At 36.4% G+C, this 16,948-nt stretch overlaps 1 protein-coding gene across 2 annotated transcripts; it reads right to left on the bottom strand.

The window, feature by feature from the left end:
- Positions 1-458: 458 nt before the first annotated feature.
- Positions 459-16,599, bottom strand: hsph1 (heat shock 105/110 protein 1). 2 transcript variants are annotated; one of them, XM_067450457.1, is made up of 18 exons: positions 16,473-16,599; positions 15,123-15,180; positions 14,401-14,541; positions 14,174-14,296; positions 13,774-13,873; positions 13,555-13,688; positions 13,225-13,469; positions 10,377-10,605; positions 8,064-8,170; positions 7,782-7,915; positions 7,470-7,669; positions 5,898-6,005; positions 5,569-5,706; positions 4,577-4,702; positions 4,181-4,288; positions 3,729-3,848; positions 1,618-1,779; positions 459-1,264 (listed from the first exon to the last, which is right to left on the bottom strand). In XM_067450457.1, the coding sequence occupies exons 1-18, from the start codon at positions 16,577-16,579 to the stop codon at positions 1,088-1,090; spliced, it is 2,517 nt and encodes an 838-aa protein (XP_067306558.1). In that variant the 5' UTR covers positions 16,580-16,599; the 3' UTR covers positions 459-1,087. The 2 variants fall into 2 exon arrangements, with proteins under 2 accessions (XP_067306558.1, XP_067306559.1); XM_067450458.1 differs by having other exon boundaries at positions 16,480-16,563.
- Positions 16,600-16,948: the final 349 nt, after the last annotated feature.

The raw sequence follows: 16,948 nt of genomic DNA, 5'->3' as shown, positions 1-16,948 counted from the left end.
GTGTGTGTGCGCGCCGCGCGCGCGTGCTTGTGACTCTTTAGCTCCACCTGCGGCACAACTACAAGAGCACAACTGCTGTATCTGTCTTTTATAAATATGATAAAGACTCTTTGGAAATATGAAGGATGCAATAATAGACGTACTCAAAATTACATTAGATTTTAAGCCTTAAAGGGATAGTTCACCCCAAAAATTCTGTCATTTACACACCATCATGCCATTCTAAACCTACAGAATATCGTTCTAATTTTGAAGAATGTTTAAATAGTCCCCCCCCCCCATATACAATAGATGTCAGTGGGGTCCAAAATAACATTTTACAACATATAATTTGTTCCAAAAATAAAATTAATAAAGGTTTGGAACGACATGAGGGCGAGTAAAAGATGACAGAATTGATTCATTTGTGTTTTTTGAGTAACCTATACCTTTAAAGAGATTTGTAGAAAAACGTGGAATAGAGCGTTTTAGTAGGGTTTATTTAATTGTGAATTCAAACTTACAGCAAGAGTTTCAGGCACAACACAAAGGAACAAACAACAATTCACTGTATCAGTAAATTTCACAAGGACAGCTGGTGCATTTCCACCTGCACAGATTGTCTGTCAGTATGCGCTATAAATTTAACATGACATATCCTATTGAATGCACAGCAAAAATAAAGCAAAACACTCAAGCGTATAGCTGAAGCCCGTGTACATCCATTTCTGAAATTGCAAGCATTCCCTTTAGAGCCATATTTTCTTTCAGCGTTAGCTTTCTTTCAGTCACTGCTGGGCAATGACAGTTTCAATTCAATTTGCTGTTATCTAAATATTGTTGTTGACTGCTATTACATCTATATCTAATCATTTCTTAATCCAAAACAACAATAAAAAAAATAATATTTTATGGAGAAAAACAGTGGGAGCTTTCAAGCTAGAGATACTACATGAAGATGAACAAAACGTAATCATATCACTTTAAAAAACAAAAAACAAGGCTCAAATGTACCTCTTAACATTAAATATGTTAAACAAAAAAGATAAATTTACCTCTATTTGCATGAATGAATGACCAGCAACCATATTTCCAATATAAAAAGCTGCTAAATATTGACATGGTTGTTTTTTGCATCATTTTGAACAAAATCAGTGTATTCCATTGTCACATCTTCTGGGCTTTTCTTGTTGTGTGGGCTCTCTGGTTGAATGTTGTCATCCATAGGAGAGTCAACCCTAGGCCTGGGTTTGGAAACTATCTCTTCACAAACATCGTTGAGTGCCTAGAGAATGTTAAATAGAAATGATAAACACTATTGCAAACCAATGCAAAAATATTTTGGGTTAATTACATGCACACTATACTTCTGATATCCTAGTTTCTGATAACTTATATTAAATTAAAAGTAAATAAATAAGCATAAAGGTAAAACTAAAGTGATAAATTCATGGTAAAATGCTTCAGCAAAAAAGACTATTAAAAAAAATGACAGGAAGGATGACAGAGAAAAGACAGCTTAACACCACGTGAGTGGCTGCACGGACATAGAAATCAATACTTATTTTTTATAAGGTCATTCTTAGATCTGTCTCCCCTCAATTAAATGCTTTCATGATGCTTTTAGTCTTTCCTCACCTGTAATTTCTCCTGGATTTGAGTGCTGTGTATGGCAGGTTCCTGATCAGGTGTGAGTTTATCCTGAGAATCTTGTACGTTTGTCATCCACACCTGAGTATCTTCAACACACAGTCGGACCTTGTCCATGTCTATGGCATCAATATGACAGTAACTGTCACTCTGGGAGACAAAAGATTGCGTTATATTTAAATGCACTAATAGAGTTGTTAAACTGGTTTGAAAGCTACCTTAAATTTAAAGGTGCAGTAAGCGATTTTGAAAACATTTTGAAAATCAACCCAAACAGACTCAAGCCTGACCTTTATTTCTCTGCCCCCAAATGGACAAACTTGCAATGCAAGAGGGCATATCTCTATCATAGATAAAGTGAAGCAAAATAATGCTTTGCAAAAAATAAAACGAAGATGAGGAACAAACAACAAAAAAGCACACAAGAGTATAAATAAAAGCAAGAAAGAGTTTGTTTGTCGCCAGAAGCACAGCAGCTTCAGACAAACAATGACACTCAAAACTTTCCTTTTAGGTCCCTTTCAGACAGAATGTGTTCTTTGCAGTGAGAGGCGCCTTTTTTAAATTGTTTTCTATTGCCTGTGAGCCTTTTGCACAGTGTTTTAATAACTCACGTTTCTGTAGAGTGTATGAAGGTCGTCATTTATGTTTTTTCGATTGTCCAATCGGATGATTCGAGAGACGGGCCTTCCATTGTGGTGGCAACTAATTTACATTAGTTGTGTTCCATTCAACAGTAAGTGGACTGTGAAGTGGACTTAACAGGGTATTTTGCCATCTTAAAGGGCAAGTTCACCCAAAAATAAAAATTGGTCAATGATTTACTCACCCTCAAGTCATCCTAGGTGTATATGACATTCTTCTTTCAAACGAATACAATCAGTTTTATTAACAAGTCCAGGCTAATCCAAGCATTATAATGGCAGTGAATTGTCCATAAAAGTGCATGTTATATAACTGCTCCACATGGCTCCGGGGCCTTCTGAAGCGAAGCGTTTGTGTAAGAAAAATATCCATATTTTAAACTTTATAAAGTAAAATATCTAGCTTCCACCAGATTGCCTTCTGTATCTAACTTACGGAAAAAGTGTATAACCTCTCGCCGTTCAAAATGCTTACTCGTAACACGTAGCGTCTGACAACATTGCACACCAGTTATGCTTTTCTCTGATCTGGTGGAAGCTAGATATTTTACTTTATAAAGGTTTAAATATGGATATTTTTCTTACACAAAAGCATCACTTTGTTTCACAAGGCCTTTATTTACCCCCCGGAGCCGTGTGGAGCAAATTCTAATATAACTCAGATTGTATTAGTCTGAAAGAAGAATGACATACACCTAGGATAACTTGAGGGTGAACTATCCCTTTAAGTGAGATTCTAATGCAAAGGGAGCGAACATGTTATGGAGCTATAAAAGTGTGTTGTGGTGCTCAGTCCAATCCACTTTCAATGGCATTTCTCAGAAATGACTTACTGCACCTTTAAAACAGTGCATTACTAAAGTATACACTGGTTTTTGATGGGGATGTACTGATTTTGAAACTAAGATTGTTAAATTGAATATTAAAACATTAAAAACAAATTTTATTAAATGCTACGAGTAAATTCAGGCATCACAACATAATATACACTAAGAAAAATGTATACACATTTTGAGATTTGTAAAGATTACATTTAACAGTGTTGCGAAATATCGCTATTAACTGAGAGCATTAAATGAGGCAAAAATAGAGGAAATATACAGTTAAATATGATTTAAAACCCCTTTTCTAGTCAGTTTAGGAACTTATAAGTATTGCAGCATTTCAAGTATTATGGTCTCGTTAGGATCAATTGCAGTGTTGTTGCACTGCTCATTTGTAAGGTGCTTTGGATAAAAGCGTCTGCTAAATGAATAAATGTAAAAGCAGACTCCATTTAAAGTCAGTCAAAAGAGACCGATGACTGAAATCTGACTGCAGAACTGCATGGGATCCATTATAATGTATAAAACTATTTAACATAATGCCTCCCTGTGTTGTAGTGTGCCTTGCAGAGCATAATTGTTTTAAAAAAAAAAGTAACATATATTACAAAGAAAACGAGAGAGAACTTACTCTATTCTTATACTCCTCCACAACAGTCAAATAACTCTGTATCTTGGCTGACAGCTCCTCAAACATTTTGGGTCTCTGTATGGACTCCTGGTATCTGTTTTGTACAGGCAAACCCAGTTTCTGTTGAATAAAACAAAAGGCTTTAATAAATCACAGTTTGTAAGCATGAATGTTTTTTGTTTTGTTTTCCAATACACAGCAGCCAATTAGTGCTCTTCCTAGAAGTGCATGAGAGAGGTTTTGAAAGCTACACAAACGACTCTCCCAGCCTTCAAGCAGAGCACATGCCATTACGAATGCTGCGAGCTGTCAAGACAGCGAAGGTCAATTAAAAACACAGCTGTGGTCGTGTATCAAACAGAGTGTAATGTTAAACCTATTGCATCGCACCAGTTCGGCTATCTCTGAGAGAACACAATGTGTTTGTTCATCAAAAAGTACAAGTGACTCACATGTATTTCTGCCAGCTTTTTAATGTAAGTCTGCTTATCTTGGTCCGCTCCCTCATCGTACAGCCAGTTCTCTGTGCCATTTAAAAGCTCAGAGAATGTCTGATGGTCCTTGAGAAAATCAAAAACAAGCGTTTGTTTAGCAATATTTTATGCTGCAAAGAGCTCGTATGAACTACAAACTAATTTGAATGAGTTTTTTTTCATTTATGCATGAGCTGAAATGGCCTTTAGAGATTCAGCAATCAGGAACAGGCTTCTGGAACATGAAAACATTAAGCGAGCGCTATGAATAAATCACAATCTGTTGATAACAGTTCCTCTAAGCTAAAAAGATTACATGTCACTCTACAGGTAATGGCGTGTTATCTGGGAAAAGCTGCACAGAAGATACATTACTTGAGCATTTAGAAACGTCTGAAAGGGGCCCTCCAGGTTGTGTCTGTAGTAATAGACATTCTCCTCGACTGCGTTCTTAGCATTGTTACGCTCTTTCTCCTGGCAGTCTTGCTGTATCATTTTGTTCTGTTGGGAAAAAAAAGAAGTGGAATTTAAGCGAGCGCCAGATGGTGAGAATGACTGATGGATTTTTGAAAAGCTTTGATATTCAAAAATCTACCAGAATGTCTTTATTCATGTTTACGACTTCATAAATTGTCAAGATACCACACTTCTTAGCCTAACAAAATATCCATCACAGCTTTTGAATCACTTTTTGAGCTTTACTGAAACAATCTCATAGAAAACGACAGCTATATTTGTTTTATTTTAATTACTTAACAACTGTTATAGTGAACAGTGGGGTCTAAAAAAAAATCAGACCACTATAGATTTGAACTTCTCTCTCTCTCTCTCTCTCTCCCCACCATTATTTATGAGACAACACTTCCATTGATGGAATTTCTGTTTTGTTTTTTTCTTGTGTTTTTACTGTTAAACAGTAGGGGGTGCTATGACATATTCAAAAAGAGTACTGAATCTCCTGATTAAAACACAGGAAAAATTAAGCAAAAACAAGCAATAACATATGTAAAATAACATAATCATTAACATTAAACCATATATAAATGAAAACTGCCTATTACCTAACATTACTGAATGAAATGTCGACCCAAGAAGAACCTGGCCTGGGACTTTACCTTGATGTTTCACTATTTTTAGATGCAGCAGTCATCCGTGAGGGGCTCATGCCCAAGTCCGAAGTATATTTTACTTTTTAAGTGTACGCAAGGGTATGCACACTGTATGCTCACCACCAGATTTTTTAAAACATTTTTTGCAGCATTTACATGGGTTGTAACTCATGGTGAGAGATTGCTCAAAACTGTGCATGCTTCGAATGCATTACATCGTACGTATTACATCTAACACACATTTTTAGTCAACAGTACCTCGTTCTCTATGTAAGTGCTGAGGCGATCCTTTGGCATCAGTTGGGAGAACATCTCTTCAATTGGCAGAACAACATGCTTGACCTTCATCTTGGCTTTTTTAGCATCAGGGGGGTGATTGTTTACTTCTCCATTCAACTGTAAAGAACAGACCATGTCTATTGGCATTATGGTACGAAATGTACATAGTAGGATATTTTACAATCTATACGGTAAATAACGATTTTAATGTAAACTAGATACACATCATCATGTCCATTTGATATGCACATACAATATAAAGCTAAATATACGGGCCAAGCAGTAAGTGAGAGATGTAGCTCACTTACGCTCACTGCATCGCTTTGATTCTGCTCTTTTTCCATGGGGGGACACTGTGGTGTTGGCAGGTTTTCTTTGTCTACCAAGAGCTGAATATTTGGCTCCAGTATCTTGTCCTAGAAATCACAGTTACCAGGGAGCTGATACAGCAGTTACATTTATACACAACAATGCTACTGCATCACAACAAGGAGCCAATCTCTCACTGTCACCCTCATAGAAACCAGTCGATGTTATTTATCATATAAATCATAACTAGCTAAGCTATATATTTTTTTTCACACCCAACCACTGTGTGTGTGTGTGTGTGTGTGTGTGTGTGTATTTCATCACTAAAAGCTTGAGCTGTTCAGTCATTATATCAATTTGTAGACCATCCTGGAAGGATAATTTGTGTGGGTTCCCTCTGGAATTTATAATTTATAGCGGTTTTCGATTTTTAAGTAAATTAAAGTGCATGGTTATATTCCTTAATACTTTCCTGGTTTGCTACATATATTACAGAGTCTTGCCTTTAACTCAACCAGGGGGTCTCAACAAACTTCCAATGGGGCCTCAAGGTGACTTAATTATTTAAAATGAGAAAACATGCATGAAAATAAGCTAAAACATTTAACTTGGTTAGTTTTATGACAAATCTTTTTAGTTATAACAAGCTCTAACATATTTAATCAGCTAGAAAGTTGTGAGTGACGAAGAGCTTTCAAATTTGTTGTGAACAATGGGGGGTCTTGAAGTCAAAAAGGTCTAACTAGCACCAGCTCCAAACTCAGTCCTTTTATAGCAGTCTTACAAATAAAATAAAATAAAAAATAAACATACATCAACAAAATACCTTTTATAAACTTACATAGAGTCTTGCCTTGAATTTGGAACTGTTGAGTGCTTGTTATAGTGCTTGTATAGCATTATTGTTTTTTATTAGGTATGAATGTGTGTAAAACTGAACACCATTGGCTGTTTTCCTTGACATTAACTTGTACAAAAATAGCCCCTTTTCCACTGTCAGGCCAAACGGTTCTCATTCAGTGCCGATCCAGGCCAGTCACTACGGTTACAGTTTACCTTTTCACTGTGAATTTTATTATTCATCTGCGTTTACCAGCCTCAAGTGGAAAGAGTTCCGTTCCTTACCATTCGAAGAACCGTTCGGCCCGACAGTGGAAAAGGCCAAAATTTCACATAATTTTTTTTTAAATTCTAATATGAAAATTAAGTCATCATTTATTCAGCCTGGTGTTGTTCTAATGTTGTATGCCTTTCGGTCTTTTTCAGACCACAAAATGAATTTTTTTTTTTTTTAAATGTCCTGCTCACGCTCATCCATATAATGCCTGTGAATAGCGACTGGAAAAGAAAGTATCACAGATTGATCCCTTGAATATATTATATGGCATACGGCATTAGAACAAATGTATTAGTTTTCATTTAAGGGTGAACTGCCCCTTTAATGACTGAATAACATCTGAGAAAAAAGATGACAAAAAACATAAAAAGATGACAAGAATTATGGCAAATGAATTCGTTTTTGAGGTTATTACACCCATGGTTATGGAACACAAGCTCAATGTGTTACCTACCTCCATTTCAAGGTCATCAGAGCCACCATGACTGTAAATCTCATTTATTTCTGTGGTTTCAGATTTGTCTGCGCTGACCCTCAGGACCATAGTAGCTGAGCTCACACTGACTATACCACTGGTGTTTACTTGAACTTTTACTTTCACCTTTGCCTTTTCTCCATTCTTCTGAGGTTGAATGTTGTGCACTTTATATTCACCTGTGGAAGCATTGCACACGCATAGCATTAATTCAAAAATATGATTTCAGTTTCATCTGTATGCTACAAATAAACACTATTACAGCCTGAAGGAAAATCCCTTGATTCTCACCAATCTTTGCCTCAGGAAAGGGCAGTGATGTCAAATCCGAATAAAAAGCTTCCAGAATGAAAGGCTTGTTTCTGTAAAACGTAATCAGTTTGGCTGATGGACAGGGATGATTCCTGTCAAATATCTCATGACAGCTGGAAGGTAAGGACAAACGATGCAAGGTTAGTGTGTGAGATGCACAGTACAGCCTGTCCAAGCACATGTGGTGTTAAACTAATTAAAGTATTAAAAGAGAATGCTTGGTTCTAATACAAACGTGAGGAAGCGAACTGAGAGGCTTACGATTTGCCTTCATCTGCTTCACTTGTCCAGGAAAGAGAAACAGGGAATGGTATTACATCTGTGATGGAGAACTCTCGCACTTTGAAAGCAGGAGAGAGCATGGCGCACTATGAAAAAAACATTATACAACAGATTAACTTTCCATTCTATCAATGTCATTTTATTTTTGTATAGGTTCTCACTGTTTTCAAATTCTGTATGAAATATAATGTGCAACGTCCCTCAAAATATACTACCATTCAAAGTTTAGGGTCAGTAAGATAAAAAAAAAGAAAAGAAATTATAACGTTACAAAATCTTTCTATTCACCAAAGAATCCTTAAAAAAACAAATCTGTTTTCAATTTTGGTAAGAATAAGACATTTTTGAAATAAGCATATTAAAATGATTTCTGAAGGATCAAGTGACTGGAGACGAGTATTGATGCTGAAAAATCAGCTTTGCCATCACAGGAATAGATTAACGTTTATTAAAATAGTGATTCCCAGTATTACAACTTAAAGTGCCCCAATTATGGTTTTTCGAATATTCCCTTCCATGCAGTGTGTAATATAGCTGTTTGTGAATGTAAACACTCCTCCGTTTTCTCGTTCTATGTCACTAGAAAAGACATTTGCTTGCCTTCCTGTTGTACGTTGTATAATGCTTGCTCTTGAAAGATGGGTCAGTGCCCAGTTTATTTGGACTAGCTTGCTCCTCAGAATCAAAACCTGCTAGTATGATTCATTTTTGGTGTATAGGTTTTCCGTTGGGTGTTTAAATGTTTAGTTTTGTGCTTTATATTGTGCTAACTCACGTTATTACAGTCTTACTGAAATACTTCTGTGTCTATTAATGCAGATTGTGTCATTCGTACTAATTTGAGTAAATAAAGGATGGAGCAAGATTTGTTTTGCAAACTTTAATGTCACATCAGTCATTCACGTTAGTGCTGGGCTAACATATGCAATGTTATTGATACAGTTCTCGCATGTGCACTGCAATAAATTTGAAATATACACATTGGTTTGTTCATACACTTGTTATTGCCGATGTTGAGGAATTACAGTTGCAGCATCTCATAATTTACCTCAAACTGAGTAGCATCACTAAGAGACATCCTGCTCGCACTTTGATTGATATGGTAAAATCAACGGCATCTTTACAGTGTGTACAGTCGCTGAGCTTTAGGAAACCTCCGCATCTGAAGTTTATGGTAATAGGCGTTTTGTTTCTGATGTGCACTGTAAGCAGTAGACAAATTACAACAGATGGGTTGTCTGGCCAATCAGAGCAAAATAAGCTCACGGAAAGGAGGGATTTTTAAACTTATTCATCCAATGAGTTGTTTGAGAATCATTAAAAAAATGTGCAATGTATATGAAAATTAAAATGTTTTGACTTTTAATCTTACTGACGGCAACATTTTTAATGGTAGTGTACAACATTCTGTTACACGTATGGTCTGTCTGTTTTTGTTGTGTTTTGCCCCTGCACTTCCAAGTTTGTTCTGTTTCCCGCCATTTTTCCGTTGTCATATTTACTGTCCTGGATCTCCTCATCTCTGCTGCATCCTACACCCGTAACACATTCTTGCCGTTTTTCTAAATCTATTCCATTTTAGGATTCTTATTCATCCACTTTTTAAGAATGTTCTGGTTCTCTGTGCTACTAGCATCATCAAATTATAACATACTTATACTTTTTAATCCTCTCCAAGTTCTGTCTGCCTATATCGTTGGTCAATCAACAGCTAGCCCTGCCCAAACCCATCCCAATGGAAGAGTCAATTTAGTGTAGGGATACTTAGGGCTAGATTTACTAAACAGGCCAGGGCAAATTAGCAAGAGCCCAATTCCACAAAAGCGCAGATGGGGGTGGTAATACACCATCTACAGGTGACATGCAAATTAAAGAACACTGATGCAGCTGGATCATTTCCATAATGACCAATGCAATCTATAATGAGCAGTGAAAATTAGCATCTGGTTTAAGACATTGACTAGCGCAAGCCTTAGTAAATCACCTTGCATGATTCATTTAAATACTCTCCTCCCATAAATTTTGCATCTAAAAGCTCATTCCTACAAATGTATATGCAATAAGGTCAGACGCAAAGTCTTTAGTAAATCCTTGAAGTAGCTTTTTAAAGGCAAAAGAGGGCTTGTGGATTTTGCTTAAATGGCTATTATGGTGAACAAGAAACAAATGGTTTACTTATAGTTGTCACTGCATATTCAATAGGCAAGGAAAAATCATTTTAACATAATATGATATGCTTCAGCATCAAATGAACCACATTAAGATATGTTATGTAGAATAAAACCCACTTACCTGTAATGCACAGCCTCTGGCCACTGCTTCATCTGCATTTAATGTAGTGCTCGCATCTCTCTTGAAGAACTTACTGATCTGGGCCTTTACAGCAGGGATCCGTGTGGCTCCCCCTACAATCTCCACAGAACTGATGTCCTGAATCCGCACTTGAGCCTGTTCTAGAGCCGCCATCAAAGGAACCACAATCCTCTCAATCAAGTCAGCACACAATTCCTCAAATTTTGCCCTGTGTGGAGGAGGAAGGCATTTACTTCTCTTCACTTCTCAATCATAACCCAGTTGCAGTTCTGCAGTAACATCATTGGTGCTTTATAGACATGCATTTAGTTGCAAATAAGCACAATTAAATATAACAAGTGTAGACAGATACCCAATTAAAATGTGAATTTAAGCAGGTTACAAAACACACAAGCAGGGGACACTTAAATTACAGGCTTAGGGGGTTGGGAAAACCGTACAGTCTATTAGAACACAAGCCTTTGTTGATGTGCATCACTTATAACAAGTACAGATAAGACTGCTCCCGATATAACATGAATCTTATGCAATATGTATTGAATTATTTATATAATAATAAATGAATGTACTTTCAAAGTAAGGGTGCCAGTAAGCAGATAAATATTTTATGCTTTATATATTAAGCCTGAAAACTGATGAACAGCTGATACCGATAAGATAATAATTTTCATGTTATGCCTGGTAACCAATAAAAAGCTAATGTAAAAATTCTAGTAACATTTTATTTTACAGTGTCCTTGTTACATATACTTACCATAGAAATAATAGTAAATTAAGCATGATTACATGCAACTAACCCTCAACCAAACCCTAATCCTGCAAATAACCCTACAAAAGCTAATTAATATTACTCAGTTCTTAACTATATAATTGCACTGTAACAATAACACCAAAGTGCAACCAAATTCTATATTATTTTGGGTTACTATATTATTTTGTGTCTTAGTAATCAAATGTGTAACTATAGTGTAACAGAGTATTATTAAGTAACTACATGTCATTTAGGATTAGAGTTTGGTCTAGGTGCATGCAATTATACATCATTTACAGCTATTATAGCTATAGCTACTGTAGTAACTGCATGTAACATATGTAACAGTGGCAATGTAAAATAAAGTTACCTTATTTTCTTTAAATAAGTTAAAATAAAAAATAAAAGTAATCATTAACAATTCTAAAAGTGAATTTAAGCTTCACATTAAGTAAATTAGTTTTAAGTACGATTATATTTAAAAATGCACTTATATTTGATAACATTTTATACCATTCTGTTTAAAGGGGGGGGGGGGGGGGTGAAATGCTGTTTCATGCATACTGAGCTTTTTACACTGTTAAAGACTTGGATTCCCATCCTAAACATAGACAAATTTTCAAAAGCTAATGTTGGACGTTTGATGGAGTATTTCTGTGTTAAAAATACTCCTTCCAGTTTCTCACAAGTTTCGGCGAGTTTTTTTCGAGTATGGCTCAGCTTGACGTTAATAGACCGGAAGGTCCTTGTATGGGCCGTATCTTCTCCGCATCTTCTCCCGGTAGGGTGCATGCACGCGTGACCAGAGCGAGAGAGGAAATGCACGGCCGTAAACACTGCTCTCAGGTGCAGATCCAGTCGTCCGTGAACACTAATGTCGGTTATAGTCCGCGCCGCGCTCCACTTCATTTTTCCACTTTGACATTAAGCGACTTCAATTCTTCAGCACAGCATTCCGGGAAGGCAGCGCTGCATTTGAACCAATTTGAACGCAGAAATGACGGGAAGCTTCACAACATCGCTTCAGTCGCATCGCAAGGTGGATCTCCACACTCCAAGAAGTGTGTTTTTGACAGAGCGGTCCCAGCGATAAAGGTTCGGTCCTGCTTTGGAAGCAGCCGGTGAGTAAAACTGCTTCAAATGTCTCTGCTGTTGGCTATCGTCGCCTGAGTAAACATCAGTAAATGACACGATCGCGTGCTTCGTCATTCAAATGCACTGAGGGACTTCATTGTTGTTCTATGTATAACGTTACACTAGTCTGATGTGAAAACCGTTTTGCTTGCTACTGCTAAGGTTTAGTCGCATACAATAGTCCATAAACTGAATCATGTCCTCATACACTGCGAGTAAAGACACACAAATGTTGACAGGCCACTAAATACAGTACATACCACAGAGACGGACGTCCTGCTGTTGCTGTTTCTCCTGTTCAATTTATTTCAGCCTCCGAATTAGATTCTGGATCATATCTATTAGCTGAGATCGATAGCAAGGGTTTCTCCACACTTGAGGACGTCACCGCTTTGCGCATTCGTCATTCCTTAGCTCCGCCCACACGATACGCCACCAGGTGCTCGTTTTTTTCCGGAAAGACCCGGTACAGCCCATATTTCTTTTATAAATATAATAAAACTAAAGACTTTTCGGAGATATGAAGGATGGAATACTACTCTATAGGTACTCAAGATTGACATGAGATTGACTGAAACTGAGTGTCTCACCCCCCCCCCCCCCTTTAAATAAATTACAAATAAAATACTAAAACCTCAACAAATTAATAGTTTAAAATGCTACAAGTGAATTTAAGTATCACAACATTATTATGTACAGTAAGATTGCATATAAAAGTGTTAATAAATTATTAGCATTTATAAAAATAAACTAAGTGAGTGTTAGATAACTGTATGAAAAATGTTTGAAAACTGAGCATGCACAATTAAAAAATCATTTATCGACCCATATCACTGAAAAAAAAAACATATTTAATTAAAAAAATATGGAACAGATATACTGTGCATATCCTATTTTAAAGGGATTATGTCTAAGCAATACTAAACAGTCATGATGATGTACCTGTTCATTTTCCCACATACGTCTTTATCATCCATAAAGCACTCGATGTTGAGGGAAATGTCCGTAGAGTTGCTGCTCATCAGTTTCTTGAGTTTCTCACACTCTTGTGTCAGTCGCAACAAAGCTCGATCCTTGGACTTTACGTCCATCTTGTACTTGGACTTAAATTCAGCACAGAAATATTCCACCAGCCTCTGATCAAAGTCTTTCCCTCCCAAATAAGGATCAAAGGCGGTAGACAGCACCTGCAAAGTGCAGAGGATGCACTGATGTGCATGAAAATGCAAAGTTGGGGATCTACATAAGTGTCTTACTTTGACTGAGACTCACCTTAAGTTTGCCTTTGTTGAATGCACAAATAGAGACCTGGAGGGCTGAGTGGCCCATGTCCACAAACGCCACAATCTTTGGATTCTCCTGACAGCCTGGAAGATCTTCCTTGTATATGCCATAGTTTAAAGCCACTGGAATGATAAATGATACTGTTAACATTGCTTTAGACATAGCAATGGCAGCTGTTGTGAGTTTCATTCATTCAAAAACAAATACCTGCAGTGTTGTCATTCATTAGCTTCAGGCAGTTCAAGCCAGATATCTTGGCAGCATCCAGAACAGACCTCCTTTCTGAATCAGTGAAGAATGAGGGGATCTATACGTGACAACATTATTTGTATGGCCAAAGAAATAACACAAACAAACAAACCATCGGATTGGTGGCTCGCACATTTGTGGTTTACATACAAATTAAAAAAGGCCTGGTTAAAATGTACTACTGCATGAAAGTGAAGCAAGGCCTTTTATTTGAAATATCATGCCTAAAAATGACTCATCATTTAGATGAGTTTCAACTGAACTAAATTCTCTATTTCTGGTACATGCCTCTGGTGTCTATTAAATATCAAGGAAATAAATTATTCCGTGCACTATTCATGGCTCCAGAAAAACGTACAGAGATGACACAATCCACCACTTTCTTCTGCAGATTTGCCTCTGCGATGTCTTTCAATTTGGTCAGCAACATAGCTGTGATCTGCTCAATGCTGAAATGGTGCTCCTGGTCGAGGTACATGACCTAATCAAGACATTAAAAGGCAATATTTTACACTTTCCTCCAAAACATTTTTTAAAATACAACCTGTCCCCACTTATTGTGGGGCTAATAAACACTGTGTTTACCTTGACTCCAACCATCCCATCATTTAGTGGTACCAGTTGATATGGCAAACTAGCATTCTGTGATTGCACAGCATGGTCCTGAAACAATCTGCCATGTAGTCTCTTAAAATGAGAGACAGTGCTTGCAGGATTGGTTATCATCTAGTGAAAGAAGACAAATGGTTTATTTATATGTTTATTTATTAGGAACCCCATTAGCTTCCACGAGTGGTCGCTAATCTTTCTGGGGTCCATTTTACAATATCAAAACATTATACACAATCACATTACACTTTTTACAATATGTTATCAAAAGAATAAATACAATTCAATTTGAGTTATTACACTTAGTTTTCATTACAGATCATACTTTTTTTAACCATCTTTTTAAAATAAGATCTTTTGCTTATTTGTCTTATACACATTAACAGTTGATTCCAAGCTACTGAGGATCTAAATAGTACAGTTCTCCTCATATAATTTGACTGTGCAAAAGGAACAACTAAATCACCAGAGCTGACCTGCCAAGTTATATGTTGGTGGCAATACCCACTGTAAACCAATTTATCCACAAAAAATCTGGGGTTGTTTTTATAGATGGCATTATGCATGTAGCACAGAAGACTTATCTTTAATTTATCCTTATAAATACTAATACCAAATACTTGCTGGTGTTACATCACTAGATCACTTTCAATTCATAATCATCAGTTCCTCAATTTGTTTAGAACAGTAATGCCTACCTGGTTTCTTGCAGCATTACCAATGGTCCTGTTCTTTGAACTAAATGATACAACAGCTCTGAAAGAAAAAGTTAAGATTTAACAACAATTTCAATTTCGAGGGACGTAAATTGACATGTACAGGTTTCTAATGTTTTAGAAGGTCTAGGACAGTGACAGGTGTATGCTATGATATGAGAAACCGTGCAGTGAGTTCTGACATTTAGTTATTTATAAAATACAACAATAACAGCTTATCAATCAGAATTTCAGTCCTAAAGTGTGACTTAAGCTTGACTAGAAAGCTTTCAGCCTGGATGGATATCAAATGGGTAGTTGACAAATAAGCAGTTATTATTTTTTAGTTTTTTGAAAAATACCACTTTTAAAGAAAAGAAAAAATGCATTTTGTTATACTTCATAACAATATGCATTTTTGTTTCTTTAAAAGTGGCATTTTTGTGTGAAGTCAGGTGTTTGAGAACATATATCACTAACTTTGTCAAATATTTTACTTTTATATATTACAATATTTTAATATTTTACTTTTTTTTTTTTTTTTTTTTACTGAAATGTGTTATTTGGTGTGACATAGGGGTATCACACCAAAGGACAGCATAAATTAACACTTTTTTTAAGTTAAATATTTGAACAATTGTGAGACAAAATTTGACCATGTGGACGTCATGGGCTCTATGGTAACATAACCTTGAATTGGGTACTACAACATTCACCGATTTATAATCAGGATATGGTGCCTATATATATATATATATATATATATATATATATATTATATATATATATATATATATATATATATGATACACCGACGTCATTCATTTATATATATATATATATATATATATATATATATATATATATATATATATGTGACAAAATGTATCAAGTATGCTTTTAGAAATATAAAAAAAATTATCATGTATCATATCATCAGTAATGAAAAAAAGTTATTTACTAAAACAGACACTTGTAAAACTATGCCTGAGGTTTTTACTAACATTTGTATCATTTTCTTTTTAATTTATTAAAGTTGTAACTTATTGAACCATGCTTGAGTTGAGACAGTCACACCATAGGACAATTTTGAGATGGCTCAAAAACAAAAATCTAAAGACAAACCATTTTTATATCAACATGGCAGGCCCATGTAAGACTAAAAAATGGTTAACCATTTACTGCATTTTAAATTATGTTTAAAGTACTAATTATAATCATTGTTTATCTTGTGTCGGTCGTGACAGTGAAAATGTCACGGCACGTCAACAACCTAAATATAGACTATTCATCTGATACACTTATGATTCGTGTAATGCAATAAGCTATTTGACAAGCACAGCATCCACTTACGGCGTACATCTGTCTGAAAATTCATTGGATACGGTCTCGATGCCCCCGCTTTTGACCACCGCAACACAGCAGTTTTGAAATCCCACATCAAAGCCCACGACAGCCATCCCGGACCCTCCTCTGTACGAGAACGATATGTATAAAGATCAGACAAACAGACAAAAAACCACGCCTTGTGCTTGTCGGTGCCCAGTACTCCAGAGCGCGCGCACTATTTTAGTACGCGCGACCCATTTATATCTCTTTTCAGCGAACTTTCCAGAAACTTCCAAAGCTAGTGTGGGAAGCGGCGGCGCCTAACGTTACCCGGTCCAGTGACAGTCTGCGCAGTGTGATTGCGTTGACATTTCCAGAGCTTTCGGCGCAGACCGTCTGAGCGCGGAGAGTCGAAAAGGTTGCTGTGGTAACCAAAGATATATGGTGGTAACGGTACGAGTGGGCTGCTTCGCTACAGCGATAAATAGCACAAATCTAAC

This window comes from Pseudorasbora parva, chromosome 8, assembly GCF_024679245.1.
Source record: "Pseudorasbora parva isolate DD20220531a chromosome 8, ASM2467924v1, whole genome shotgun sequence".
Taxonomy (NCBI): Eukaryota; Metazoa; Chordata; class Actinopteri; order Cypriniformes; family Gobionidae; genus Pseudorasbora; species Pseudorasbora parva.
Note: the sequence above shows the minus strand (reverse complement) of the source record. Positions and strands in the feature narration are given on the sequence as shown.